Below are 27,258 nucleotides of genomic sequence, written 5' to 3' on the forward strand. Positions count from 1 at the left end.
AGCCCGGGGTCTGCGGCCCCTGAAGACGGGCAGCCGAGCAGCAGCTCTGTCTTCAGCAAGGACGGGTGGACCTGAACAATTCTCGGGAAGGGCCTCGGGCAGCTCTGGGTCCCCCGGGAGAAGGTTCCAGAAGCAGGTCTCTCCTGTAATCACAAATACCCTGTTCCGCGTTCCTTCGCTTCCTCAGTCCTGGCGGCGGAGGCGGGGTCTTCAAGGGCACTGGAAGTGACGTTCTCTGCAGCGGGACTCGAACACCAGCATACACACCGTCGGAGGGTCCAGCAGACAGACAGCAGAACTTTCTCACGTCTGAAGTCCAGTGCTGCAGCCAAAGCTGTCGGGCAAGAGCCACAGAGCAGAAACCAGCTGTCCAGCCCACCTTCTCTGTGCAGCTTCACCTCTCAGAGCCCTGGGCTTCTGCGAGGTGCGAGGTGGGGTCACGTCGGCAGCAGCCAGCATCGGGGCAGCTGCCAGAGCCAGCGCCACGCCTGGGGGAGCTTCTCAGCTGTCACGGTGGCACTCACAGCGGCCCCTTCAGCCCCAAGGGCCTTGGACAGTGCTGCAGTTTCAGCCGTCCGAGCAGGAGGGGCTTCTTAGCCAAGGAGCTTGCACAGAAGTCCCCTCCCCTTTAGTCCTTGGTGACAGAGGCTGCTGGTAACAACAGTGGCCTGGGGTCCAACAGGGCCCCACCGGGCGCCACCGCCTCGCCCCTGGCCCCAAGACCTGCTTCTGAGCCTGTGTCCGTGCGGAGCCCCTCTCCCAGGTGCCCTCCCGTGGCGCAGGACATTGGGGACAGAAGTGGGACAGCCCACCTGGGCTGTCTGCAGGTGAGCAGAGCACAGGGAGGGGGCGGAAGTCACCGCTGCCCACATTGCTGACGGAACAGCTCATCACTCAGCTGCTGGTCGCGCACGGCCCGGGTGGGGCTTCTCCCCCTCTGGCTCCCAGAGGTTTCACATCTGCCTCCCCTGCTGTCGGGTAGTACGGTGGCAGACCCTCCTCCGCGGAGCCCGCAGAACACGGTTCCGGAATGTCCAGCTCCGCACTTGGCTTTTGTAACGGGGCTTGACGGACACGGAGCCGAAGGTACCGGCTGTGTCCTGTCACCCTCGAGCCATCTCCGCAGGGGCCCGGCGCCAGCAGCTTCCTCTCCATCCAGGCGTTGGGGGGGGTCGGCCAGGTGGACGAGCACACCGGACCCCTGGGTCCCCGGTTATGAAGAATGAGCACGCTCCCGCGTCATACTCCAGCCAGTGGAACCCTGCCCCACCTGGAAGGGACGCGAGGCCTGGACGCCCAGGGCAACCTCGCAAGAGGAATCCCGCCCCACGTGGCGCCTGGCTCCGCATCCACCAGCTCCCTCCTCACCCTCAGCTTCGGCCGTCTCTGTGCGTGGCCCCCCCCCCCCCAGAGCTTCCCAGGAGGGGGGGCAATCTTCCCCCCGCTGGCCGGGCACGCCCAGCAGAAATGTGACACGCGTCACATGATGGGGAAGGTGGGGCCGGGGCCGGGCAGTGTGCGAAGGCGGCCCACCCTAACACGGAGTTCGTCTACACCCGCACACTGACACCTCACACTGTGTCCGCGCCTGATGCAGCCCCGCAGATCCCCACCCGCAGGCAGACCTCTTGAGCCTGTGTCTACACATGAATGACGCTTCTTCAAGTCAGGCACTGGGGGGGGGGGGGGGGGAGGGCACGCCCACATACTCCCAAAATGTGCCGTGGGGGGAGTATTTCTGAAGGTGGTGTTAGTTTAAAGTTAGGGCCTTTGGGAATCAGGAGGGGCCTGGGCTCTCGCTTCTCACTCTCTCTCTCTTTTTTTTTTTAAGATTTTATTTATTTATTTGAGAGCGAGAGCACGAGACGGGGGAGGGTCGGGGGGAGAAGCAGGCTCCCCGCCGAGCAGGGGGCCCAAGGCAGGACTCAATCCCAGCACCTGAGCTGAAGGCAGAGGCTTAACCGACTGAGCCACCCGGGCGCCCCTCGCTTCTCTCTCCTGAATGGTCACCTTTCCACAAGCTTCAGGTCCTGGACGGGCCTCTGGGGACATAGAGGGCACAGCTCCCCGCGCAGCCGCTCCTGCCCCCCCAGCAGCCCCTGCGGGTTGCTACAGTGGACCCAGAGCCCTTTACCAAGCCTGCAGGATCCTTCTTACCATCCCACATCTCAGAAAGGGACTACATGAGTCAGGATATAAGTAGACTTCTTTACAGACATAACATTTAAAAAACTTATAAAAATATAAAAAAATATAAATTTTAAATGTAACATTTTCTGTGTTGCCATTCCAGACCTCGGAGATCGTGCGGCCGACTACCTCTCCTTTCTGCCAAAGGAGAGCTGAAATAGAATATTTTCTGTGTACTGCGGAAATTTTTCGAGCCCTGAGCGACGACTGTCTCACGTTCACTCGGACCAGCACGGTGGCCAGGAGCACGAGCAGTCCCACCCCAGGAGGAGTTTTGCCAGAATTTGATTCTTCCATCACGTTCGCCGTCATGTGAATCCGGACTGTTAAAATCCCATTTCAGGTCTTTATATCTAAGCTAGATCTACGTAAATCTTATAACTTCTTGACCCATTTTCAGCAGCTCTTCCACTGGGTGTGGTTTGGATAAAATGTCTGAGGAAGACCGAGCGAGTGGACCAGTCCTGGGCCTGGGCCGCGGACACAGCTGCTGGCCACCCCACAAGATCCAGTAGCTGCTTCCCAAGGAATCAGGTCCCGGATGGGCATGGCGGACGCAGGGCAGCTGCCCGGACACCCAGGGGTCAAGCCCCAGCCCGAAGGACACTCCTGGGCCACGGTCACCCCCTGCGTGGGGGAAGCCCACCTGCAGTGGCCCCTGGGCAAGGGTGCAGAAGCCGGGCCACTCGCCTCCCCCGGGCCGATCCCTGTTGCGTCCACAGCACAGCCCCCCAGCCAGCCCTGCCCCTCGGGGGGCCCGCACTGAGCCCCCACACACGCTTCTTGTGCGGAGGGGCGGCTCCTGTCCTGGAGCTCCTCGGGGGCGTCTGACTGCTGCTGGCCTTTGTCCCTTTTGCCTTTTCTCAGCACGTTTTTCCCAGCTTGGAAGGGCCCCCCATCCCGGCCCCGTGCCCCCAGCCCCGCCGCTCCCAGCATGGCCCCCAGCTGCCAGCAGGCCTCCCGGGCAGAGGACAGGAGCAAACCTGCCAATACCGCCACTAAGGGGCTTCATCCACGCCGTCTGCCGCCAAGAATCAGAGCGGGAAAATCATTTTTCCCTCAAATCTTGAATTGGAAACTACCCCGCTCCCTCTTGAGTGAATCTGAGGTGACGCGTCCTCGTTTCCCACTTGGGACGCACGGGGCCCTCCGGAACGACGGCATCTCATCTCGGGAGGCTTCCGCTGCACTCTCGTGTTGGCCGCCACCTGCTCAACGGGCAAGCTCAGCACCACGTCGGCCCCTGAAATGGCAGGTGATAAACTGGGTAAAATTCACGCCAGGATGAGTCGAGGAACCTGACGCTCCAGACATAAAACTGAACGGGGCCGTGAGAAGCCGCTCCTGAGGTGACGGATTTTGACGGTTGTTCGGAAGAAAGAGAATTTCCGAAGATGGGCCAGAGAGGGCCGAGCCCCCGCCCCTGGCACGGGGAGGGGCACGGGTGCCACGTCACCTGCACACGGCACTCATCCGTGCGCACTGCATGCCTCGCCCACGTTCTGTATGTATGGAAGCAAAAACGCCCCTGACTTCAGAACGAGAAGAGCAGGAGAGCAGTCAGCAGGAACAACGCAACAGCTGGGCGCTGCCCCCCCCCCCCCCCGCAGGCCTGACAGCAGGAGGCTGTCCGGCCACCTGCCAGCGCCCCCACCTGCTCCCCAGGGGCACAAGGGCAGACCTCATTCTTCCCAGCGAGGCTCCCACCCGCACTTACGTCACTGCCCCTGCTGGTGGTCCTTGAGGGTCCTTTGCGTTGATGAGCCAAAAACAGTCTCGGTCGAGACGCCCCTGTATGAACGGTGCGAGCGTGACCTCAGGCCGGCTTCTCAAAGCAGGGCCAGTGCATTTCACATTTCACAGAGGCAGGGATGCAACAGCATGATGAGGGCCTGCCTCCCCCAGGGCCTCCGGGGACAGTCAAAGTTCCTTCAGTTGGGGGTGCCCTCTTTCATTTGAGTTTATGAGACCATCATTCACTCTGTGAAGGGAAACAGATCCGAGTACAGGCCTCCGGCATCTCTACCAGCACGGACTCTGGTCCCCGGGGTCCCCGGCCATCTCCCCGGAGGTGTATGGAGAGTAACAAGAAGTTCCCTCGGGATCCTCTGTGCCCGGGACAGAAGGACAAATGGAAGATGAGAGGGGAGCAGCAGCCACCAGGAGCCCCAAGGCCTGACCAGATACCCTGCCACTGCTGGCCCTGTTCCTACCGTGGCCCTCCCAGAGGAAAGCAAGGCCACGGACTGTCCTTCCGGAAGCGCTGGGCCTGGGCTGAGCAGAGGTCCCTTGGGGGGAGGAAGGAGGACCCCACTATTGCGAGCACAGTGGGGAGGCAGCCTGCAGGCTGACCCTGGAGGACCCAAACCTGCAGCCAGGAGCCCTTTAGAGGGGAAACCCGAGCCCCCAACACCAAAGCTGACACCTCTGAGGACAGGAGAGGTTTTTTGTTCGTTTGTTTTTAAAGATTTATTTGTTTATTTTAGAGAGCTCTTGAGCAAAGGGAGGAGGGGCAGAGAGAGAGGAAGAGAGACTGCCAAGCAGACTCCAGGCTGCACGTACAGCCCGACATGGGGCTCAATCCCACCCTGACATCATGACCTCAGCTGAAACCAGGAGTCGGTCATTTAACTGACTGAGCCACCCAGGCGCCCCAGCGGGAGTTTTGATAAAAAACAGATGCCTCTTCTTGTTCATCCCATGAAGACCCTACAATGTGCAAGAGGTAAAGCTTCCAAAACTTAAAAATACATGTGGGTGCGTGCCCACGTGTGCATGTGCGGGTGTGGGTGTGTGCAGATGTGGGTATGTGCATGCATGTGTGTGTGAATGTGTGTGCATGCATGTGCGTGCGTGTTGGGTGTGTGCATGTGTGTGCATGTGGGGGTGTGCGCGTGTGTGTGCATGTGGGGGTGTGCGTGTGTGTGTGTGAATGTGTGTGCATGCATGTGTGTGCATGTGGGGGTGTGCGCGTGTGTGTGCATGTGGGGGTGTGCGTGTGTGTGTGTGAATGTGTGTGCATGCATGTGTGTGCATGTGGGGGTGTGCGTGCGTGTGTGGGTGTGTGCATGCATGTATGTGTGTGGGTGTGGGTGTGAATGTGTGTATGCATGTGGTTGCATGTATGTGTATGTGCATGCATGTATATGTGTTGTGGGGGTGTGTGCATACATATATGTACGTGTGTGGGTGTGGGCATGTGTTCGTGCATGTGGGTGGGGGTCCGTGCATGCACATGTGTGTATGTGTGTGGGAGTGCATGCGTGTGGGGGGGTGTGCATGTATGTGCATGGGTGGGTGTGTGCGTGCATGCGGGTGGGAGGGTGTGTGCATGCGTGTGTGCATGGGGGGTGCGTGCATGTGTGTGTGGGTGCGTGTGTGCATGTGTGTGGGTGTGTGTGTGCCTGTGTGTATGGGGGGTGTGTGCATGTGTGTGTGGGTGCGTGTGTGCATGTGTGTGGGTGTGTGTGTGCCTGTGTGTATGGGGGGGCGTGCATGCGGGGGGAGGGTCCGTAGGTCTGAAGGTCAGGCCTTCAGACAGAAGTGGAGAAAGTGCTCTCCCCTTGAAGACACTGTCTCTTCCCCACCGCACACTTGTCTTCTGAGTTCCCCAGATGAACTCCCGTCCCCCTCGTGTCTTACACAGTTCCCTTGCTTTGAAATTGAACCATCAAACTGGTGAACACTTATAAAATCCTGGCGTGGTGAAAGCTACCCTAGGCCTCGTCCTAAAGCCAGAACCCGTAACAGGAAACCTGATAGATTCAGCTGCACGCACATCGAAAATTGGCGTATCACAACGGAACGTGGATTTCAAAGTTAAAAAGACAACTGAAATCGATGTGACGCACCCGAGTGTGCACATGGGAGACTCGGGCGAAGCCCTTGGTGGCAGAGCTCCAGAGTAAGAAAAAGACACAGAGCCCAAGAGGAAGACAAAACACGCTCCGGAACACTCACAGGCAGTCTTCCAAATGGCCCACGGCCAGCGGGAGACAAGGGGCCGCGGGGACACGGCGGGGGACACGGCGGGGACACGGCGTCAGTCAGCGCCTCTGGAGGGCACCTTGGTAAATGCAGGGTAGTCTTTGGCCCCGCAGCGTCTGTTCTAGGAATTTACCCCGAGGACATACTCGGGCCACTTCCAAGGACCCACAGCAGCCCCCCACCTCAGTTCCCGCCCTGGCCACGGTCCGGAAGCAGTTGGCCCCCCTTCAGACAAATGCTCAGGCCCACACCTGCCTCCCCCTGCGCCGCACGCCTGCGCCTCTCACCTTCCTCCCGCCACGTGGGCATCTCATGCTCTCTCCACGTCCAACAAGGGTGAGCACGGGGCAACATGACCCTTGGAGAGTGAGATCGTGGCCACGTACCTTTATCACAGCGTACGGTTACGTTCTAGTTTATTGTTACATTGTTGCTCCCTTCCGGGGCCTAGTTTGTAAACTGAGCGTAATCTCAGGTACGTACCTATGGGGGAGAACGCCGTCTGTAGAGGGATCGGCACTCTCGGTGGTTTCAGGGGCCAGTGGGGGTCCTGGAGCGCATCCCCCCATGGATGGGGGGTGGGGCAGGGCTCCCATATCATCAGACATGTTCATCACAGCACTGTTTAAAAACTGTGAAGAAACATGCTGAATAGTTACAGTCCGTGTATCTGCCTGTGAGGTTGTTAATTACATACATTTTCTCAAACTCTCTGTAATGAATATCACTCTTACAATGAAAACATACGGTTTATTAAAGGAACGCATAAAGCATTACAACAAGGCTTAAATGGGTTTCTTGACCCCAAATTCCCCAAACTGGCAAGATTAGAAATGCCCCCCCTTCTTAATTCCCTGTGAGAAAAAGCCTCTGGCTTTCATCCTGTCAAACCTCTGGAACTTACTAGACAGGAAACGAAGCCCAGCTCCCCCAGAGGCATCTGGGTGGAGGTCAAGGAGGCCAGCGGGGACGTACAGATGGACAGTCACTGTGTCTTCTTTCCATCTGCCTCTGTCACCAGCGGGGCTCCGACCGAACCGGCCCTGAGACCCCGAGCGGCACCCACAACACACAGGCTGTGAGCAGGGCCCTCTGACACAGGAGGTGTCCCAACCCCACCCCCCCCACCACCCCCGCCCCCCTCCCCCCCAGAAGAGACCGGAAACAGAACCTGACTTACCTTTGGGGCGGCTCAGAAGACCGGCTCCCCTCCACTTCGCTCACAGGCCACCTGGGATGTCTCTCTAGCACGGGTCTGCTCCTGTTAGAACCAGGCTGCGGGTTTGCACACAAAGCCAGCCACGCAACCCTCCCCCACCCCAGCACAGGACCCCAGCCCCGCAGGCCAGGCCCAGGGCCCGCACTCCCAGGAGCTCAGAGACCGGTTCCTGAGTGACTGAGCCTTGCTTGACTTGTTCAGTCCTACCTGCCCCGCTCTCCTGGGAGGGATACTGGCCGATCCTCAGCCTCCCGGGTTGCTGATCTCTCAGTCTGGGCGCGGGAGCAACCGGAGACTGAGAAGCAACCGCCAGCCACAGCTGAAGACCCAGCGGCTGGCGGCCTGGGCAGCTTTCCTGGAGAGAAAGCCGGCCCTGGAGCAGACAGCCCGGGGAACGTGGGCTTGAGGGGCCGCGGTGTGGCGGCTTTCAGGGCCGGCTTTCAGTGCATTCAACTTGGAGCTCAGTGCACACTCCGGTCCGGGGGCAGGAGGACCGCGCTGCGGGCTCGGTGCCAGGCACACAGTGGACACTCATGGAGGAACTTCTAGTAACACTGCAGCCGGTCATCACAGCACCGACGTCAGGACGGACCGCCCCTCCGGGCCCCCACCTCCAGCACTCACTGGGCGCGCGCTCCCCGCGCCTCGCCCGCACCCCGGGGGACAGGGCGGCCCCCAGCTCCGGCCCCGCCTCCGGCAGGGCGGGCGGGGGTCACACGTCAGCCACCCCGAACTCCCCGGCGCGGGGGCGCCCCGGGCCCGAGCGAGCCTGGGCGCGCGGGGCGGGACGCGGCGGGGGGGGGGGACTGCGGGGCGCGCGGGGCGCGCGGGGCCGGACGCCGGGCGGAGGGCGAGGGCGGGGGCGCCCCGCAGCCGGCCGGCAGGTGGTCGCGCGCTCGCGGGCGGGGGTCCGGCGGGCCGCGCGCCTCCCCCGGAACTCGGCCGTGCCATTCCCATGATGCCCAGCCACCGGGCACGGCTTCCGGAGCGCGGCCGCCGGTAGGTCCGGGGAGGGGGCGCCGCCGCCGCCGCCCGCGCCCGCCCCGCCCCCCGGCCCCGCGCGGGCCCGCCGCCTCCCCGGTCCTCCCCTCCTCTCCCCACTCCGCCCTCCCCTCCCTCCCCGGGGCGCGCGCGCGCGGGCGGCGGGCCGGGGGCGGCGGCGGGCCGGGGGCGGGGCGAGTGCGGCCGGGCCGGGGGGCGGGCGCTCCGGGCCGCCGCCTGGCCCGGGCGGGGGACGCGCCCCCGAGGCGGCCCCGCGTCCCTCGGAGCCGGCAGCTCGGGGCGGGCGGGCCCAGGTGCGCACAGGTGAGGCCCGGCGGCCGGCGCTTCCGGCCTTGCCCGGCTCCCCGCCCCAAGCGCGGCCGCGGGCCCGGCCCTCCGGCGGAAAGGCGGCTCCGCCCCGCGCTCGGCCGCGGCTTCCGGGAGGGTCGCGGGCCCCGGCCGGCCCCCGGTCCCCGCGGCGCCCGGGTCCCCGCGCATCCCCGCCGCAGACCCGGGCGGAGGCCGGCCCCGCCCCGCGGGAGGTGCTCGCGCTCACCTGGCCGGGCGCCCCGGGGCCGGGGACCGCGGGGGCCGGTGTGAGAGCGCAGGGCCAGGAGGGCAGGGAGGGTCTCGCCCCCCCGGGCCCCCTGGCACAGGCGGAGGCCGGGCAGCTTCGCCCAGGGAGAGGTCGTGGCGAGCCGGTAGAGCCTCACCTCCTGGCAGGCCCACGCCCACTTTGGGCTCCCCTGCCCTCCTTGTGGGCCTGGTACCCTGACCCGCATCTCCCTCACCCAGGGGGGAAGCTGCTACCTGAGAGGGACGAACAGGAGCCGAACCGCTTGTTGGTGAGCTGAGAGATGTGTTTGGGGGCGTTTGGTGCAGGGAGCCAGACTGTTCAGGTGATAAGCATAAGCAGGAATCAGCCCTCCCCGAGGACTGGTGTCCAGACTGAGATGTCCGTGTGCCCTCCGCTGCTTTGTCAATGTTGGCACCACGTGGCTTTGGGGTGCAGGGCTGGACACCCCCACAGCCACCCTCCACTCCTGTTTCGGGGCTCTGGGGCTGCAGGCCGGCCGTTTGACAAAGCCAGAGCCCCTGGCCGCAGCCCGCAGTTCTCTCCAAGTACAGTTTCGGGGAGTTTTTCACAATGATTCATCTCATGCAGTTGATTGTTTTAAAGACACGAGCCGTCGCCGGAGATTCCCTCTGATTCTTAACCTCAGTCTTGCCTGAGGCGATTTGACAATTCAGAGCACCGCTCACTGGGAGCCCCGGGAGAGCATGGGGAACATGGTTAGTAGAGACCAGACTTTTTCCTCCTGCCACAAGTTTGCTACCTAGTGTCGGACTTACTGCATCCCCACACCGATGGGCTCATCCCTGGGCCCGTTGTTTAAAGTTGTATTGCTGCTGAAGGAGTTAACGTTCTTGGTTTAGGCTTTGCGGTCCAAGGCCGGTGCGAACATCTCGAGATCTCTGTCATCCTGCCAAGGCAACTCGGATACTGAGCACGGCAAGGTGGGCACAGCCCCCTGGCCGGGGCAGAGGCCCTCTCCCGACCCTTGTCGTCCCCTCTGCTCTGTGACTGGGGACCCTCCCGAGAGGGTGATGTTCCGGGAGAGGCTGTGGGCCGTGGTGGGACGCTGGCGTCCAAGAAGCGGCAGGTAGCTTCACACGCTTCCCCCAGCGTCAGAGCTGTGGCCCGGGATAGTTGTGAATTTGATGTGATTAACTGTCTTTGGTCTGAGGATTAAGTTTTTACAAACTTGAGTTTCGAGCCCTTAAATTCATGGTCTTTCTTTCCAAAAAAAAAAAAAATCTTTACTAGCTGAAGCTTCAGCCTCTGACCTAGGTGTTTCTGATCCTTACTCTAGTAGTCAAAAGTCTATTGCAAAAGTGGGCAAAGGGTGCTGGGGGGATGAAGACATAATCCTGAAATGCTCTGCAAACATTGGCTGCTAAGTCATCCCACTGAAACGGGCCTTGAGAATTTCAAGGAATTACCATAAATGCTTTTACATTACAGTATCGGTCTTTGGGCACAAAGCCACAGCAGTGAATGCCCTCTGGTTAATTGCTGGTTGCACCTGCTTGGGCATGTCTGTGCCTATGTGGCCGGCCACGCTTTCTTGGAAAGGACTGCGGGGTATAAATATGGGATGATACGCTTGTCAGGACAGAAGCTCCTGGTAGAGGGGGGATCCGTGTTGAAAGCAAAGCCGGTAGGTAGGCCAGTTCCAGCCTACCCGCTGAGGTTGCAAGGGTGGTGACAGCCTCGCGTGGCACTATCGTGGGGTGGAAGTGCGTTTCCCTGTCCCTATAAATGCTGCGGGGCTCTTGCATCTCAACTGCTTTGCATTCCAGTTTGGGGGAGGGGTCTGGGTGGTCAGGAAAGACGGGGAAAACAGGTTAGGAATGAATGGTTATGTGATGTGTCGTATTTTCCATGTGACTCTACAGTGTGCGCCACGTTCCCCTCTGCAGCCGTGGTCCCTGACCTTTAGGGGAAGGTCTTCAAAGTGTTCCCACAACCAGCCCGGCAACCCTGCTGGTGCAGCCACCTCGGGTCTGAGATCCGGGGCCGGAGTAACCACGCAGGATGGGAAAGGGCGTGGGACAGCGTCTGGGGCAGCTTCTCTGCTAATTAGCAAGACGAGCCCGTGAGACCGCCTGACAGATACACGCTTGACGTTTTTGAATAAAAAGGCTTTAGTGTAACTGACTCAGGACGTTTGGGAAATTATGTTTCAATCGCTCACCTCCCGTCACTTTTTATTTCAGGAGCTCATGTTTCGCATGGAGAATGAAATGACCGGCGAAGCCTCACTAAGCTTAGATTCACACAGCCATTCTTTTGAACCCGCGAGAAGCACGTGCGGCCTTGATCTTGTTGGCATCTCTCGGCAGCCTTTGCCAGAGCTGAAACCGCGCTTCTCTTACAGAGAAGATGGAAGGCCCGAGTAGGAGCGCAGGACGGGAAGGGACGCTGGCGCGTGCTGCTGGCTAAACCCAGCAGCCATGGCTCAGAGCGGTTCCTTCCTCGGTCTCCACCGCTGGCCTCCCGCGGCAGCTGAGTTCCCCGAGGCCTAGGAAGCGTGAGTCACCTGCCCGGTGCCCCGGGCTCACCCGGCGTGCGCCTCTGAGCCGGGCCTCTGGACTCTGGCCCGGCGGGCCGCTTCTCCACGGCCGCGCGTACCAGCAGAGCGGCCTCGCACCAACGTCCTCGCTTTCCTCCCAGGATGTGAAAGGGGCAGAAAAGCAAAGCACTCGCCTCTCTGCACGTCCCTCCCCGTCTGCTAGAATGTTCCTCATGAACGCCCCTCCTGTGGCTGCTCTCCAGTCAAAATGGGAGGCCTTTGGCACGCCCGGGAGCTTTAGGTTTCCCGGGTGCTTCTCGGAGCCGAAAGAGGGCGTCTCGAGAGCCTCGGTGAGCGCCCAGGTACAGATGCTCATCAGCACGCTGCAGAGCGACCCGGCTGCCCTGGGCATGAGCGATGAGCTGGCCCTGCACAGAAGCCAGAGGGCGGACAAAGGCCGGGACGCCAGGCCGGCCGCCACCCCTGCGTTTGCTGCCTGCGGTCTCGCTGCTGGTTTCGTCCCCTCGAGGGAGGAGGACGCCGCAGACTTTGGCCCCTTGGTGCTGGATTCGGACAGCGACGACTCCGTGGACCGGGACATTGAAGAAGCAATCCAGGAGTACCTAAAGGCCAAGAGTGGGGCGGCCCAGCCGCCTGGGGCCCCGGACGGGGGCAGGCAGTGCAAACCAGAGGTTCCTCTGGGTGGGAGCGCCCCACCTGCCCCATGTCCCCCGAAGTTTGCACCCAGCTCAGGAGGCGCCCCTGGCAGCCGCGTGGGAGCCGGCCAGGACCGGGGCTCCGCCTCTCCGGTTAGCGTGAGCAGTGACGACTCCTTCGAGCAGAGCATCCAGGCGGAGATCGAACAGTTTCTGAACGAGAAAAGACAACACGAGACCCCAAGATGTGATGTTTCCGTGGACACGAAACCAGACCCCGGCGATAACGCAGCCAGATCAGCGCTCAGATCCAGCAAAGAGCCGACGGCCAAGGCACATCGGCAGGAGGTCATAGGAGCCTGCAAGGACTTCATCTTCCGGAAACCTCCCAGGCTAGCAAAGGTGAGCCCACGGCCCCGAGGCCTCAGGTCCAAGGCCACTGCCGAGCCGGAGAGCGCAGACGGCGCTAAGCCGGCCACCGCTGCAGGCCGCCCCGCGGAAGCTCCCCCGAGTAAAGGCGCGGTCAGGAGGAGCGCCGGCCCCGGGCGGAGGGCGAAGCGAGCCAAGAGCGCAGCCCTGGTGTGCAAGGTGTCCGGCTCCAGCAGTGACGATGGCATTGAGGAGGCCATCCAGCTGTACCAGCTGCAGAAAAGGAAGGAGGCGGGCGGAGAGCCGCCGCAGAGAACGCACCTCGGGGAGGGAAAGGGGCCCGACCCTCCCACACGCAGCACAGGCCACTCCACGAAAGGTGCCTTGCCCGAAACCCACAGGAAAACACCAGGCAGGAAGAAGCCGGTGGCCCTGAAGGCCGTGGAACTCAGCCCAGGTGGCCCTCACCCTGACCACCCCTCCAAGCCACCCAGAGATCCCAGAGCCACCGCAAACGAGCTTGTGGAACGGCCGCCGTGCCGGGCAGACACGTCCGCTGAGCTGATGTGCGCCGAAGCAATCCTGGACATTTCCAAAACCATCCTGCCGGCCCCCGCGGGGGGCAGTGAGAGACCCCTGCCTGCCAGCCCACTCTCCTGCCCCCTAACCGTGCCCTCCCGTTGCGACGGGGACAGCAGCTCCGTGGACAGCAATGATAGCATAGAGCAGGAAATCCGGACGTTCCTGGCTCTGAAGGCTCAGTCAGGGGGTTGGCTGGCCCGAACGGAGAGCTGCCCACAGTCCACACAGAGCCCGGCGCCACCACCTGGCCCCAGGGTCCCCGGCTCTAAAACACTGGGCCTGTCACTGAGCTGCAAAAGGAAACGCAGAGGAGGCAGCCAGGCTGTGCCGCCACCCGCACCCAAGAGGGCGAGAGAGACGGTGCAGGAGGGCGCCCGGGATGCCGACCACAGCCCGGCGAGCACACAGCCCGGCCAGGCCCCCAGGGCGGAAGGCCAGGCCAGGGCCCAGCCCCTCCCCTGCAGGCCGCTTGAGCTGGGTGACCAGCACGGTGGCCCCGATGCCAGGGGCGGTGTGTGGCCCGGTCACGGGAAGGCGGCCCCAGCCAGGAGCACCGGTGAGCGGGGGAGCTCTGAGGACAAGAGCAGCTCCCTGGACAGCGACGAGGACCTGGACACTGCCATTAAGGACCTACTACGGTCCAGGCGGAGGCTGAAGAAGAGGTGGAAGGACCCCAGGGCCACGTGCAAGAGGAAGGTCAGGTTTAGCACCACGGAGCCCCAGTTCTTGGATAAACTAGGGGGCTTCCGGAAAGACTGGAAGGACAGAAGCCCCCACCTGTTGAAAAGCTGCCTCTCGAAGCCCAAAAAAGACAGCAAGGAGAACCTGGGGAAAAAGCCTTTGAGCATCTCCTGCAGAGACACGGACAGAAGCAGGGCGGACGGCGCCGGCCCGGGTGACACGCCCCCAGCTCTCCAGCTCAGGAGAAAAGCCTCCGAAGGGAATCTGTTCTGCCGTGAAGCAGACGCCTGTGAGCTTCTAGCCACAGCCCCCGGCTCCCAGCCTCTGCCCGAGGACAGCAGCTCCGTGGACAGTGACGACAGCATCGAGCTGGAGATTAGGAAGTTCTTGGCTGAAAAGGCCAAGGAGTCCGGGAGCGGCTCAGAAGCCCCAGGAGGGGGCCCAGTCACGCCGGCGATGGGGAGCGCGCCCAGGCCGGAGCTGCCGTGCCGGAAGGTGCCAGCAGCCGCCCTGGCCCTTCATCCCGGCGTGTGCACGCGGAGCCAGCGGAGCAGGGGTGATCCTCAGCCAGCCGGAGGCCTGGGGGGCCTGGGGAGAGCCTTCCTTCCGGGCGGGAGGAGCGGCCCCCGCACAGAGCAGGCCTGCCTCCCTGCAGCTGTGGCCAGGCGTGCCAGCGCGGCGGGGACCCTGTCCGCCAAAGGGTCAGCTGCTGGTCGGCGACTGGTTTGCGCTCACAAAGATCAGAGCCCGAGAGGGACCGAGCGTGCCAGGGAACGTGCTCTCAGCTCGCTGCCCACTCGGGCTGAAGCAGGTGCCCGGGCGGAAAGCCCCGGCGTGGCCTTTGCCGTGACCACCCACGGCCAGAGCCCTCGGACTCGGAAGGTGGGAGCAGATGGACTGGGGAGCCCCCAGCCCGGCCTCGCCCTCCCATGGGCCGACTTCGCCCACCAGAGTCGGCTGCAGAGCACCTGGGCGCTGAGCCCGGAAGGCAGAGAGGCTGCATGGAGAGGGGGCTTCGGGGGCCAGAGAGACCAGGGGCCGGAGGGCCAGGACCCCAAGAAAGGCCTGCCCTTCACGGGCTTCTCCTCGCTGCTGTCCACACAGCTATTCCACTTTGGAAAGAGCGTCTCCTGGGGGGGCAAGCAGGCCAGCGTCTTCAGCCCACCCCTGAGCCTGCCCCTGCAGGGCCCGTCCTTCTCGGCCTTCAGAGAGACCCCAGCTGGCCACAGCCCCGTGTTTGGAAGCTCGCACCTGCTCACAAAGAAGGAGGGGGGACGCTGGCCCGGCCGGAAGTCCCAGACGCCATGCACTCTGCACGCCAGGAGGAACTCGGGCTCCGACGAGGACGTTCTAGACCTGAGGTACAGGCAGAGGGCCATCAGTGGAGGCGACGAGGCCCGGGAGGCCTTGGCCAGTGACTCCAGTGAGCTCAGTGACACCTCCGTGGAGGAGGGTGGCAGCCCCGGGGCCAAGGGCAAAGCCCTCCAGCCGTAAGGATGCTCACTGGCTCCGTCTCCGTGGGAAGCAGAGAGACACACGGGTACCCGTGTGTGCGCGTGATGCTCGCTGTCCCAGGACAGAAACCAGAGGCCGTGCGGTGCTGTCCTGTACATAGTACGTCCGCTGGGGGCGACGGTGTTATTTAATGGATGTGTCCTGGAAAATATGATTTTTGTAGCTTTTTTGTAAATTATTTAAAGTGCTGTAAAAAATATTTTTGGAAAATACAGTTGTTCGATTTTGTAGGGCATGCATCACCGCCGCTTTCTGCGGCGCCGGGCGAGGGTTAGACAAGCAGACCCGTGACCACCGCAGCCGGGCGGAATGACTCTGACTCTGACTCTGACGGTTTGGGTCGACTGCTGCTGGAAGGGGCTGGTCGTGCCTGGGAAGGCAGCGGTCGCCACCCGCCCGCCCCGAGAACCAAGAGCGTCCGCAGAGGTCTCTGCTGGGCAGCACTTGTGACATGAAGGCCCCCGGTCCCGTGAGGCCGGAGCGTGGCTGCCGGACACCACACTTGCGGCCGTGATTGGAAAACTCAAAGCACAAAGGCCAGCGAGCACACGGACTGGCCGTCTCCCGTCGCATGTGGAAATGCCACGTGAGGCCTCGGCGCACATCGGGTCCACACCCGAGCTGGGTGTTTCCCAGCCAGCCTGTGCGATCCCTGCGTGATCCTAACAGCTATTCAATAAAGCTCTTTTTCTATGGGAGCCACTGTTCTCCAGTTTTAGTCACAGCTCCGAAGGGTAACAGACAACGTGTGTTTCCAACATCCTTTTCTTCATCTGGGTGTGGGAAGACACAAGGCTCGGGCCACTTGGCCAGTTCTGGTGCACAGACGCCTCTAGAGTCCAGGACGAGGCCCAGCACTCTCCGGGGGCCGGGGCCTCCTCGGGGTGGGCTCGCAGGCCAGCAGACACGCCTGGCGGCTTTCCGAGGGCCTGCCTCTCCCCGCAGGACCGGGGCTGTGCCCTGCGCGGTGCATGGTTGTGGGCAGGACGCCGGGCCTCGCGGTGTGTTGGAGCCGAGCCACGGTGCCTCGTTGGGTAGAGAAGAGCATGGCTCCCGTGCCTTGTGCTCAGAGGCTGCTGTGGAGACAGGAGAGGCGCTGCGTCCCGTGAGGCGGGCCCTCAGTGGTCAGGTGTTGCTGGGCAGCTGTCCCGCAAACTGCCCTCAGTGACCCCGGTCTTTACGATTCGCCACGCAATTTAGCGTGATGGACGTGGAGCAAGGTCAACTCTGCAGCTGAGCTGAGCTGGTGTTCGAACACGCAAGTGAATTTCCTGGGGTTTAGCAGCGCGGCACCCGTGCCCCAGCCCGCCCGGCACCCACACGGGGGCATTTGCCAGCGCCCTTCCGGCTCTTAACTCACTTAGGTGCTTCTGGGAAAAACAGTTCAATTCGTGTAATCCATGCTTTAAATTTTATTTAATTTTTAAAGAGTGCTCTTAACACTTGAAAACAAAAAGCCTGTTTTTGTACATAAAACTGGGTTTTTAAAGCGCTAATAAATCCAGCACTGCTCGCGAATCAGCTGTGCAGCTTGTCTTCCCTGGAGTGGCCTTTGTGGGGCGATGCCAAGAGGGCCCACCGTGCATTTAGCTCTGAGCACCCCTCCCCCTGCCAGTCTCCCCCCAACCCGGCCCCCGTCGCACGTGTCTCCTTCCTGCCTCCCGGGTTCCCGTGGGCACTGCCATTCACACGCGCCTTGTGTTCACATGCGCCTTGCGTCCACACGTGCCGGGCATAAGCCTGCTTGTGTCCCTGGACTGCCAGCTCACTCCTGCTTCTGCACCCACACCCTAGGTCAACTCCAGCACACGCTGGGGCCAGCCCCGGGTGCCCCTGCACCCTGTCTGGAAGGGGGGCCGCGGTGGGGTGACCGAGTGGGGCCTGGCGCTGCGGCTGCAAATAGCAGACCCCTGGGAGCGGCTGCACGGGACCCCGGGTGCTCACCCCTCCCCCGTGCAGTTGGAGGGATGATGTGTTACCACGTCAAACTGTGATCCTTGAGGGGCTTCTAACCCTTAAGAAGCTCCCCCTCACTTCCCAGGGAAGGAGGGGTCTGTGTGTCCGGGGCTGGAGGTTCATTCATTTAATACAAAGAAGGGGAGAGGCCTGATGTTCACTAGGCCGTCCTGGGACTCACTGCGTCTTTCTGGAAAGGATGGGCACAGGTGGAGTGGCGGCGGGAGGGGCGGCTAATGTGCGATGCCCACCACCCGCGTCTAGAGAGGGAGGGTCTCCCACAGACGAGGCTCAGAATCTGAATTAGTCAGTGGGTTTCCCAAGCTGAGACACACTTGCGTTGGGAAACCAGGCCCTACCTTTAAAATGCAGCCGCTCACCTGCTCCCATAAAAACATGAAGGTATTACCACCTCGATACCCCGTCCCTCGAAATGAATTTAAGGGCCTGCTTAAGGGACCCACCATCCATGTCTGCAAATCACAGCCAGGTCTGCTCCAGGCGAGGCTGACCGGGAGCACGGAATAGTTTGTTCTTTGCGGAATCTTTGGGGCTGCAGCTCTTCTGTGCTCTGGACAGAGATACTGTCCCGTGTTGACAAATTTCCTATCTGTTTGAAACCATTGATTCTAAGTGACTGTAACTGAAAGGCGACAAGCTACTGAAGACAAGTCTACAGGCGTACGTGGACACGTGTCCAGTGTTCGAAGTCGCTGCTTTCCACCCCACCCACAGCCACATCGAGTGACGAATTAGTGAGGTTCTCCTGAAGCCCTATTTCTCGGTGTTTCGCCTCGTGGTGGGAAAAATCGGCCCCACACAGCCAGGCCTCCTCGGGGGTGAAGACGGGCTTTCCAGGCTGCACAAGTGTGGAGGCGCCGTGCTCGCCTCTCTGCTAACTGTTCTGACTGCGGCGAGGACATCGAGGGATGTCAAGACCCAGGTCAGAGAGTGGTGGGGTCCTTCCCACCCCTCAGCCCCCCAGGGGAGGCTGGTGAGAGCCCAGGGCACGTTCCTGCAGCCCTCCGTAAGACTGCCCGTCCATATCCTCTTCTCCCTGCTCCAGGCATGAAGATTCCAGGCAGAAAACATGCCGAAAAGGTACATTCACCATCACCAGGGTTCCTGTAGGACTTGTGTGCAGAGTTGGGGCCGGGACCACGGGGTCTGATGCCCGCGGGTCTGATGCCCGCAGCCGCGCCTCCTAGGGCACACCCCAGGTGGGCTCCAACCCTGGACTGCAGGGCTGGGACTCACCCCAGGCAATGATGTGAGCATCGTCCAAAGCCACAGCGGCAGACGGGAGCACGGCCACCCCGCGGCTCCAGGGCCACGGCCCCACAGCCGGCAGCAGGGCTGCGTCCCCCTGTCCCCACCACGGGGCCTCTCGTGCGTGTGTCTCAGACCTGTCACCAGAGCTCAGCACTCACCAGTTTCCACTGGGAGGAAAAATGGTTATTTTGCCCCATAGTGTTGTAGTGTTGTCCTTCCCTGGAGTCGCTAACGTGCTTTTCACAACCGATGAGGAAGGAATTCATTCTTTTCGGTGAGTTTAGAAACTTGTTTAAAAAGGCACTCTTTTTCTCTTTTCAATTTCCACAGACGCTAAACACTGAAGTGTCCTGAGCATTCCCGTATTTTTTGTGACGTGCTCTACAAACTACTTTCCGGACTGATGCCCGGAGAGTCCACTGGTTTCGCCCCTTGGGACGCCACGTAGACCCCGGCCTCAGGCTCCACACTGCATCTTTCTATCAACAGTATTGATTTTCTCTGGAACCATTTCCATCCCAAATTGGACATTAAGAATGTTGCCGAGACGTTTACTTTTCCACATTAACAATAAAAGCGTTTTAATGAAGAAATAACCAGGCACGGTGTTTAGTTTCTTCTCACTTTCACGGGACTAAAACTTTTGTGAATGAGTTATCACCCGTGGGAGGGAACAATGACTTCGTCTAAACCCCGTGCTTCCCAGGCCTCCTACGACGAACACGCCCCGCTCCCAGGAAGGACGGGGGGAGAGCGAGGTCTGATAGATACCTCCCCTCATTGAGGATCCATGACATCATAGCAAACACAGATCGAGAGCTAGACAGAAAAGTGTGTAATTCCCTGCCTGCTGGTTTTTTAACTTCGTACTGAAAACTGAAGGCGACCACCAGGGGAGAAGTCCCGCGTACTCATCGCCCCCGCCACAGATCTGGCCTCCCGGGCCCGCCCCTCAGCTGCGGGACATTCGCCAGGACTCCAAGCTGGCCAGTGTGGGTCAGGGACAGTGATGGCGCTCCTGCTGGTCTTCCCTGCGCAGCCCCTGTCCTCGCCCCAGGCGGGACATCCGGCCCTCCCGCCGCGGCCTCGCAGAGTTGGTGCGGATTTCCGCCGGGGCCCTTTAGAACAGAAACCCACTCCATGATTTGTCACAAGTATAAAACGGCTCCCAGGAAAGACACAGGGTGGGCTACCCAGACATTCCTGGCATCAGGCCACGACTTGGGGCCCAGGACGCCCACGGTCCTGCTCCCTGATCACCAATGAGTCAGGGATTCAGGGTGTGGCAACGTTTTTAATGGAAAGTCAAGCCACGAGCATCTTTTCCATCTTAGACGTAAAACAGAGCAAATAGGGCATTCCAGCCGCATCTGCGTGTTTTTCTAACCCAAAGAGAAAAACCATTTTCAGGGAAAACAGTGAAGTCTGTACTTTCACAAGTGGGCAAATGATGAGAGATTAGGGGTAGCACTTCAGATCAGCCCTGCTGGCCTCAGGAGGCCCCTCAGTCGCAGATAGACGGCTTGCTGACGTTGTAACTGGGGTGGAAGTTGAACCGGTCGTAGGAGGTGATGTAGTTGTCGGGACCTGTCACAATGCTCTTCTCCATGTAGACATTGAAAGTGTTGTTCCGGAACATTCCACCAGCTGCAAGTTGTCTGGAAAATTTACTCGAATTTGGATAAAACACTTTCTGGAAGTGAAAAGGGACACTTGGATTAATGGGGCGTGGGAAAACCCGAGCTGTCAGCCATGAGGCATTTCTGGAAGAAAAGTAAGAATCTGTAAGAAAATGTCATCTCTGTTCCTAGGACGCAGAGAAGTCAGGGCAGGCAGATGGCCTAGCTCGCCCCAGGCCATCCCAGTTCATACCTGATGTCACAGTGCCTCCGTTCACCCTGGGCAGACAGAAGGATCGTCTATGGACCACCTGGCCCCACGCGACCCCCCGGGCTCTGCTCCTGCCACCCAGGCTGCTAGACAAGCTACCAGACCTCTCTGAACTTCAGTGTCCTCTTCCGTAAGAGACATCCATGAGTTTCAACCCTGACTGTGGGTTTGAATCCCTTGTGGAGCTTTAAAACGCCTCTGACGCCCCCGTCCCACCAGCCTGGGAGTGTGGGGGGGCGCTGCCCTTGTGGGCTGAGGCCCCACAATGGGTGGCCCTACTGTGCCGGGTACCCAGGGGATGTTTATGCCAGCCCACCTGGCCCTCCACCTGGGCCCAGGGGGAGCATCAGGAGGGTTTTAGAAGGGGGTTCTAGACCTCCAGACTGGGAAGTCGATCTCAAAAAGGGGGTGGGGACTCCCCTAAGGTGCACCGGTCCCCACATCCACCCATGTGCCTTGTCCCTGTGCCACCTGAGATCTGGGCCAGCACTGCCTCTTCAGGTCACAAGTTCATTAAAAGCAAGTATTATTCCAGAAAGAAAGCGGTTGTTCACTTGTTTGCCCCAGAACTCACTGCCCGAGGTGCCGGAGGTGGTGGTGTCCAAGTGTGAAAGGGGCCGGTGTTGGGGATGTCTTAAGCGTCTACACGCACCTTTATCATCCTTAGAACATTTCATTGCTACACTGCTCGCTCCCTGATTTCTACCCTGCCCTGTTTCGAAAGGATTTGATATGCCCCCTCCCGCTTTGTGACGTTGGAACTTTGGGCCCCTCCCCGCCACGCCCTCATGATGTGTTGCCCTTCTGAGAAATCCAGGCTGGTAGCCCCGTCCTGGAGATGCCCACTGCCACGCGCGCGCTTCCCACGTACCGGCATCTCGTGCACGGTGGGGGCTCTGCTCCCGTAAGCCTGGTTGCTGGTCCTGTACAGCGAGACGGGCTGCTTGGTCCTGGCAGGTGGGAAACACCCTCTATTTTCCGTTCAGTTATTCTAATGCCGCCCAAGCCCCCGTCTTAGAATGTTTGGTTGACGGAGCTCTGTTGGGATGCCACAGGCTGGAAATGCGGCTCCCGTGGGACGCAGGTTCGGCCTCCCTGCCTCCTCTGCTCACCTCCACCCCTGCTCTTCCCTGAGGCAGGGCAAAGCCCGAAAGAACTCCTGGATGCAAAATGCAGCCCTCCGCCCTGGCGGGGTCTTGGCACGTGCTGTCATTCCTTGGGTAGATGGATAGGTCGGGAGCAGTGGCTCAGCCTCCACACCCTGCTGCTGGGGGGGGGGTCCCTCCACTTCTGAGCCCCCGGCAAAAACACGCCTACAGTCTTTAATGCAGACACAGTTTAACTGAGCGGCTATGGTTCACAGGTCAGTTCTGCCTTATGCCACCAGATCTGGGGCAAGACGCTCTCCTTCCACACCCCAGCTGTCTCTCCTGGAAAACAAGGGTGCTAAAGGACCCTGGTCCTCAGGACTGCAGGGGAGACGAGATGAGGGAGGGCAGGGCAGGTGTGGTGAAGGGTTTGCTGCTATGTATGTCTAAGGGTTTGCAGTAAACAGCTCAGCGTTGCCAGATTCTCATTCTGCAGGGCTCCTCTCAGCCTGGAGACAGGAGACTTACCCCCGCATGAAAAAGTGAGGCTGTGCCCAGGAGCGGGTTGGGGGACTTCCTGGCCACCCTGCCCCTCCCTCAGGGACTGGAGGCCCCCCGCTGCTGCGCCTGCGGCTTCAGGCACTTTCTCGCTCATTGGGTGCTAACAGCTGACCCCGCGTTCGACTTGGGCTCCAGGGCAGGCTGGGGACCTGGGGACTCGTGCGCCCGGGCCGAGTGACCATAGCCGCCACGCTAGGCCCTGCGCGGGCCAGATGGACCCTGACGGGACTCCGTCCTCACCCGTAGCCCCGAAACCACGCCGGGTTGTTGAACCTGGCCGGCAGGTCCTCGTCCACGCGGTAGTAATCGCTGGTCCTCTGCGGGGGCTCGGGGGCCGGCGGCGCGGGGGCCGGCGGCTCCGCAGCCACCGCGCACTCTTGGGGGCTCGCCTCGGACATGTGCCTGTGCTCCGGGGCTGCGGTGGGAGACCAAGGGAGGCTGCGCGGCGTCCCGTTGCCAGGCGACGGCTGGGTCACCTGACCGGGCGGCCCGGCCTTAAAGGCGCCGCATTGGCCGGCTGGAGGACCGCTGGCCGCTCCTGCGCGGTGGGGTCGTGCGTACGCCCTCCCCCTCCCCCGCCCGGTCCCTTACGTGCAGGGGGACCACGGGCCTGGGGCTTCACCGCAAGAGACCCACTCCCAGCTCCGCCGGCCGCTTGCTGCGTGCCTGGGCGCCCGGGTCCCGGACGGCTTGTCCCCCAGCGCCCGGAGTCTAAATGCAGACTCCAGATGCGCCTCATCTTACGGATGCTCCTTGGGAAAGCGGCAGGTTGTGTCGGACTGGCCGGAGGTGAGGACGGCCCCCACGGGGACGGCGGATCGTGCGGGTGCCGGGGCGAGCTAGGGCACAGGGCGGGGGACGCGCTCCCTCACACCCCGCACCGCCCCGCACCCGCCCCGCACCCAGCCTGTCCCTCCGTCCTTGCGTGTCCGTGGCGCCCGGGCGGGCGGCGGGTCGAAGTCGGGCTCACGCACCCCCGGCTGGAGCGCGCGGACCCGGGGGAGGTGCGCGGACCCGGGGGAGGCCCGCGGTCCCCCAGGGCGGGGCCGGAGGCCGAGCCGTAGGGCGCGCAGGGGCACCTCCGGGCCGGCAGGCGGCGCTGCGTCCGGGGCGCTGGCGGCGGCGGCGGAAGGAGCGCGGCGCCTGCCCTGTCCGCCCTCCGCGCCATGGCTCTCGCGGCGACCGTGCCCCGGCTGCTCCGCGCGGGTGAGTGCGCGCCGGTCCCGGGGACGCGGGCGGGAGGCCCGGGGCGGGGGTTCCGGGGGAGCAGCGGGCGGCGGGACCTGCTCCCAGACCTGCGGTCACGCAGCGCCCAGCGCGCGGGGAGCCGGGCGCGCGCGCCACCAGCCTGCTCTCTCCCCAGGTGTCTGGCACAGGCCGCTGCGGCCGCATCTGCTCCAGAGCGCGACCCCGGGGCGGGCCCGGCCGGGCGGCAGGACACTGACAAGCGCCGCGACGCCCGCCGTCAGCGAGCCCGAGGGCAGCACCGGTAATGCAGGCTCCGCTGCGGGCCTGGGGGTTGGAGGGGACGGCGCCTGGCCTCCCCGTTCGGGGCTGAAATCGTCTGCCACGAGGAGTCCCGAGTGCCCTGGCTTTCGCTGTGAAGCCCTGGGGACGGGGTGTGGGCCCAGGGAAGAAGGGGCAGCTTGCCTCCCTCTCCTGCGCCAGCAGCCCCGCAGGCTCCGGGCGGCGGTCGCCTGCACTTGAAGCGGCGCTGCCCTGCCCTCCGTCAGCCACCGTCATCTGAGGATGGGGCTAAGGCCACCGCGCCCCCGGGGTGACGTTAACACGGGGCTCGGCTCCTTGGGAGGTGCCCTCTGGACCGCTGAGTCCTCCCTGGACTCCTGATGGGGGGACCTTCCTCTGGTGGCTGGGAGGTACCAGAAGGACCTCAGAAACCAGCTGGGCCCCTCCTTTCTGGGTGAAGACCGGACTGGGGTTACCCAGGAGCAGAGCGGCGGTCGGAACCTGGCTCCCGCCTCCGTCTCCTGGAGCGGACCCCGTGGCCCCATCACCTTCATCTGCTGGGCTTCACTGCCCCTCCCCGCCCCCATGTTGCTCCCCTCCAGGGTTGGGAGCTGGGGGGCCACAGACACGGCATCCTCTCCCCCCATCCCAGATGTCAGCGACAAGATCCTCAGTGAGCCCCTGAAGCACTCCGACTTCTTCAACGTCAAGGAGTTGTTTTCTGTGAGAAGTCTCTTCGATGCCCGTGTGCACCTGGGCCACAAAGCAGGCTGTCGGCACAGGTAGCGGACCCCCCGGGCCGGGTGTGGCGGTGCCCATGGGCCCCGAGACCCTCCGGCCTCGGGATCCTTGGGGTCCACGGCCCCTTTTATACTGGCATGCGTCGGTGTGAGTGCAGTCCCATCCCCTTCCAGATGGGGCCACTGAGCCCCAGGGAGAAGCAGGCGCTCGTCCTCAGCCTCCGCTTTGGTCCCCACGCCAGACCTCAGAGGCTCCCAGCTTGGGCAGGGGCAGACCAGCCGCTGGCAGCTCCTGTGAGCTGGGGCAGGGGTCAGGGGCTCCGGGCTTGCAGAGAAGTCTCAACATGCTGCATCGAAGATGTTTTAGAGGGACAGTTGGGAGGCCAGAGAGGAAGGTGGTCGGAGACATCTGGGGGACGGCGATGATGCCCGGCTCCCAGACCCCCACCCCCACCACCTCTTGGCTGTCACTGGACAGGGCTCTCCACTGCTGTCATGGTGGCGGGATTGCATATTGTGCCGATTCGGGGACGGCGTACCCCGGAGGGCGTGGGCCTCGCAGCCCCCGGCCGTCCCCAGAGGGCCCCTGCGGTTGCTGGCCGAGGAGGGCCGCGTGCGCTTGCCCACTCTTACGTGGGGGGTCTCCGGCAGGTTCATGGAGCCCTACATTTTCGGGAGCCGCCTCGGCCAGGACATCATCGACCTGGAACAGACGGCCGCGCACCTACAGCTGGCGTTGAACTTCATGGCCCACGTGGCCTATCGCGGGGGCATCATCCTGTTCGTGGGCCGGAGCCGGCAGTTCTCACACCTGATCGAGACCACGGCCCGGAACTGCGGCGAGTACGCTCACACCCGCTATTTCAAGGGCGGCCTGCTGACCAACGCGCCGCTCCTCCTGGGCCCCGCGGTTCGCCTGCCAGACCTCATCATCTTCCTGCACACGCTCAACAACGTCTTTGAGCCCCACATGGCTGTGAGAGACGCGGCCAAGATGCACATCCCCACGGTGGGCGTCGTAGACACCAACTGCAACCCCTGTCTCATCACCTACCCCGTCCCCGGCAACGACGACTCGCCCCCGTCCGTCCGGCTCTTCTGCAGGCTCTTCCAGACCGCCGTCAACCGGGCCAAGCAGAAGCGGAGGCAGGTGGAGGCCCTGTATCGACTGCAGGGCCCGGAGGGGCCAGGGGCCGGGGGCCGGGGGCCGACTGCCCCTCCTTCCCTGGGAGCCTAGGTCAGGCTGGACGTGGGTCCCTCCCGGGGACGCACCCCCTCCCCTCCTGGAGGAGAGCGGCCGCCAAGCCTGCCTCTAAGCTGGGAGCCCCTCCCCTTCCCTGGCTGTGGTCTTTAGCAGGGTCCCCGTTGCTCTAGGCATCGATTGGGTCCCTGCTGCTGGTAACCTGTCTCGGCAGCTGCCCCGCCCCCCGCCCCGCCGGGCCCCACTTCAGGCCCATGGGCCCCAGTGGGCACACGGAGAGCAGGCAGCCTGTCCAGAGACGACCCTTTGGGAAACACGCTTGTCCTAGAGTCTGAAAAGCCTCACTCACACCTTGAATTTGGTCCTCTGTGTGCCAGGGAGGCACTCAGGCCAGGTCGCTTTTCGTTCCCTGCCAGTTAATGCCAAGGCCGGGCTGCTTCCTCCACAACACAGTTTCTGGGGCTGCTTTGTCACGTGAGGCCGCAGGGCGAGTCCCCCGGAGGATCCCATCTGGGTTGGGATGGGCCAGGCCAAGGGGACAACAGGATCCCCACAGAAATAAAGCTTATGTTTGGACAAATGTGGCTTCCACGGTGTGGTTTATGTGCTTTTGCTCGTGGATGTGGCATTTGTGAAACACCCACGGGGCCCACAGAGCCCATGGTACTCTTAAGCTTCCCGTGCTCGGGCCACTCGGCACTTGGTGGCGCACGGATTTGTGGGGCCTTCCCTGCAGCACTCATGCTCCTGGAATGAGTGCTCCAGAGAGGCTGGCTGTGAGGAGGCAAGCCCCCTCGAAATCCAAACACGATGTAAAACCACGCTGTGAATGGGAGTTCTGGGACCTGTGCGGGGCCCCCGGGAAGCCGAGAGGGGCAGAGAGCCATGCCAGGCTTCCGAAGCAGGCCGCGGAGGGAGGGGCATCCCAGGCTGGCCCCGGGGCTGCTCAGGTCTGGGCAGGACAGTGAGCGACACGGGGGGAGGCAGACCACACGTGGGACTTGGGATCAGCCCCTGTCCCGTCCTGGTTTAGCGCTGTTTGCAGGGCAGTGGCCCCCACCCTGCACCATCGAGGGAACGGTACTGATGGGCTGCACGGCCCCGGCCCTTCTCTATCCCCTGAAGGTCCCCCGGCAGCTGCACACAGAAGGCCAGTAGAGACAGCAGTGGGGACAGGAGTCCTTACTGGTCACCGCTATGCTCCCGCTCCCACGGGCGCTGGGGGCACAGCAGGGCAGGCAGGGTAGCCCCCGCCGAGTGGATACCTAACTGGACAGGGAGACAGAAGTGAGCAAGACACCTTCAGGCAATAGGGACCAAAGGCACAGTGCAGGCTTCTGGGACAGACAGCGGGGCTGAGCCAGAAGACCAAGGAAGCCCCCAGGCCACTTCTAAACTGACATATAAGGGTGACCCTGGCAGCAGGAGACCTCCAAGCTGCCACCCTGGAAATGAACCCCAGCAGAGCCCAAAGCAGCCGAAGGAGACGGTGAGTGTGTGTGAGGCCTGGGAAAGGCAGGGGCTAGCCTCCTGGTGAGGACAGGTCGCCCCCAGCCCTTCCCGCCCCCACCCCCACCCCCGCTGCTGCACTGCCTGACCGGCCCACTAGACCAGACCTCTGGGCCCTGGCAGGGACGTGCCCTGACCAGCTGCTGTGTTGGTGCAGGTGGCAGCCGCCAGAGCGAGGGCCCGGGAGAGCCAGGTTCACGGGTTCGGGACAGCAGAGAGGAGGAGTGTGATGCAGCCAGTGAGCACCAGGGAGCTCGGGGTGAGTGTGGGTACGGGGTCTCCAGGACCGGGCTTGGGGGGCCAGGAGGGCCTCCTGC

The 27,258-nt window shown here is 62.4% G+C and overlaps 3 protein-coding genes and 1 long non-coding RNA gene across 18 annotated transcripts; 2 read left to right on the top strand and 2 right to left on the bottom strand.

Moving 5' to 3' along the window:
* Positions 1-1,953: 1,953 nt before the first annotated feature.
* Positions 1,954-8,106, bottom strand: LOC113250171 (uncharacterized). Of its 2 annotated transcripts, none has more exons than XR_008959849.1 (5): positions 7,604-8,106; positions 7,358-7,438; positions 6,661-6,809; positions 3,908-3,981; positions 1,954-3,433 (listed from the first exon to the last, which is right to left on the bottom strand). It is a non-coding gene; the product is annotated as an uncharacterized LOC113250171 (long non-coding RNA). The 2 variants fall into 2 exon arrangements; XR_007190957.2 differs by having other exon boundaries at positions 3,908-4,171.
* Positions 8,107-8,279: 173 nt separating this feature from the next.
* PPP1R26 (protein phosphatase 1 regulatory subunit 26) lies at positions 8,280-16,775 on the top strand. 10 transcript variants are annotated; one of them, XM_057313830.1, is made up of 4 exons: positions 8,280-8,395; positions 9,173-9,222; positions 9,543-9,670; positions 11,159-16,775. In XM_057313830.1, exon 4 carries the CDS (start codon positions 11,679-11,681, stop codon positions 15,234-15,236), a length of 3,558 nt encoding a protein of 1,185 aa, XP_057169813.1. In that variant the 5' UTR covers positions 8,280-8,395; positions 9,173-9,222; positions 9,543-9,670; positions 11,159-11,678; the 3' UTR covers positions 15,237-16,775. The 10 variants fall into 10 exon arrangements, 9 of the variants coding, with proteins under 9 accessions (XP_057169813.1, XP_048079300.1, XP_048079301.1 ...); XM_048223343.2 differs by having other exon boundaries at positions 9,558-9,670; XM_048223344.2 differs by lacking the exon at positions 9,543-9,670.
* PIERCE1 (piercer of microtubule wall 1) lies at positions 16,650-23,082 on the bottom strand. Of its 4 annotated transcripts, none has more exons than XM_057313834.1 (3): positions 22,769-23,082; positions 22,265-22,439; positions 16,650-21,325 (listed from the first exon to the last, which is right to left on the bottom strand). In XM_057313834.1, exons 2-3 carry the CDS (start codon positions 22,420-22,422, stop codon positions 21,055-21,057), a joined length of 429 nt encoding a protein of 142 aa, XP_057169817.1. In that variant the 5' UTR covers positions 22,423-22,439; positions 22,769-23,082; the 3' UTR covers positions 16,650-21,054. The 4 variants fall into 4 exon arrangements, with proteins under 4 accessions (XP_057169817.1, XP_044245441.1, XP_044245440.1 ...); XM_044389506.3 differs by lacking the exon at positions 22,769-23,082 and having other exon boundaries at positions 16,650-20,178; positions 21,247-21,298; positions 22,265-22,568; XM_044389505.3 differs by lacking the exon at positions 22,769-23,082 and having other exon boundaries at positions 16,650-20,178; positions 21,247-21,325; positions 22,265-22,568.
* Positions 22,713-26,012, top strand: MRPS2 (mitochondrial ribosomal protein S2). 2 transcript variants are annotated; one of them, XM_026514324.4, is made up of 4 exons: positions 22,713-22,813; positions 23,388-23,513; positions 24,144-24,273; positions 24,883-26,012. In XM_026514324.4, the coding sequence occupies exons 1-4, from the start codon at positions 22,753-22,755 to the stop codon at positions 25,466-25,468; spliced, it is 903 nt and encodes a 300-aa protein (XP_026370109.1). In that variant the 5' UTR covers positions 22,713-22,752; the 3' UTR covers positions 25,469-26,012. The 2 variants fall into 2 exon arrangements, with proteins under 2 accessions (XP_026370109.1, XP_026370110.1); XM_026514325.4 differs by lacking the exon at positions 22,713-22,813 and adding an exon at positions 23,141-23,230.
* Positions 26,013-27,258: the final 1,246 nt, after the last annotated feature.

This window comes from Ursus arctos, unplaced genomic scaffold, assembly GCF_023065955.2.
Source record: "Ursus arctos isolate Adak ecotype North America unplaced genomic scaffold, UrsArc2.0 scaffold_18, whole genome shotgun sequence".
NCBI lineage: Eukaryota > Metazoa > Chordata > Mammalia > Carnivora > Ursidae > Ursus > Ursus arctos.

Coding starts and splice junctions, on each gene's coding strand:
- PPP1R26 (XM_057313830.1), top strand. CDS start 11,679: ATGTTCCTCATGAACGCCCCTCCTGTGGCTGCTCTCCAGTCAAAATGG.
- PIERCE1 (XM_057313834.1), bottom strand. CDS start 22,422: ATGTCCGAGGCGAGCCCCCAAGAGTGCGCGGTGGCTGCGGAGCCGCCG. Junction 21,326..22,264: donor GCGTGGTTTCGGGGCTACGG/GTGAGGACGGAG, acceptor CCCACCTGCCAG/GACCAAGCAGCCCGTCTCGC.
- MRPS2 (XM_026514324.4), top strand. CDS start 22,753: ATGCGCCTCATCTTACGGATGCTCCTTGGGAAAGCGGCAGGTTGTGTC. Junction 22,814..23,387: donor TTGTGTCGGACTGGCCGGAG/GTGAGGACGGCC, acceptor CTCTCTCCCCAG/GTGTCTGGCACAGGCCGCTG. Junction 23,514..24,143: donor CGAGCCCGAGGGCAGCACCG/GTAATGCAGGCT, acceptor CCCCCATCCCAG/ATGTCAGCGACAAGATCCTC.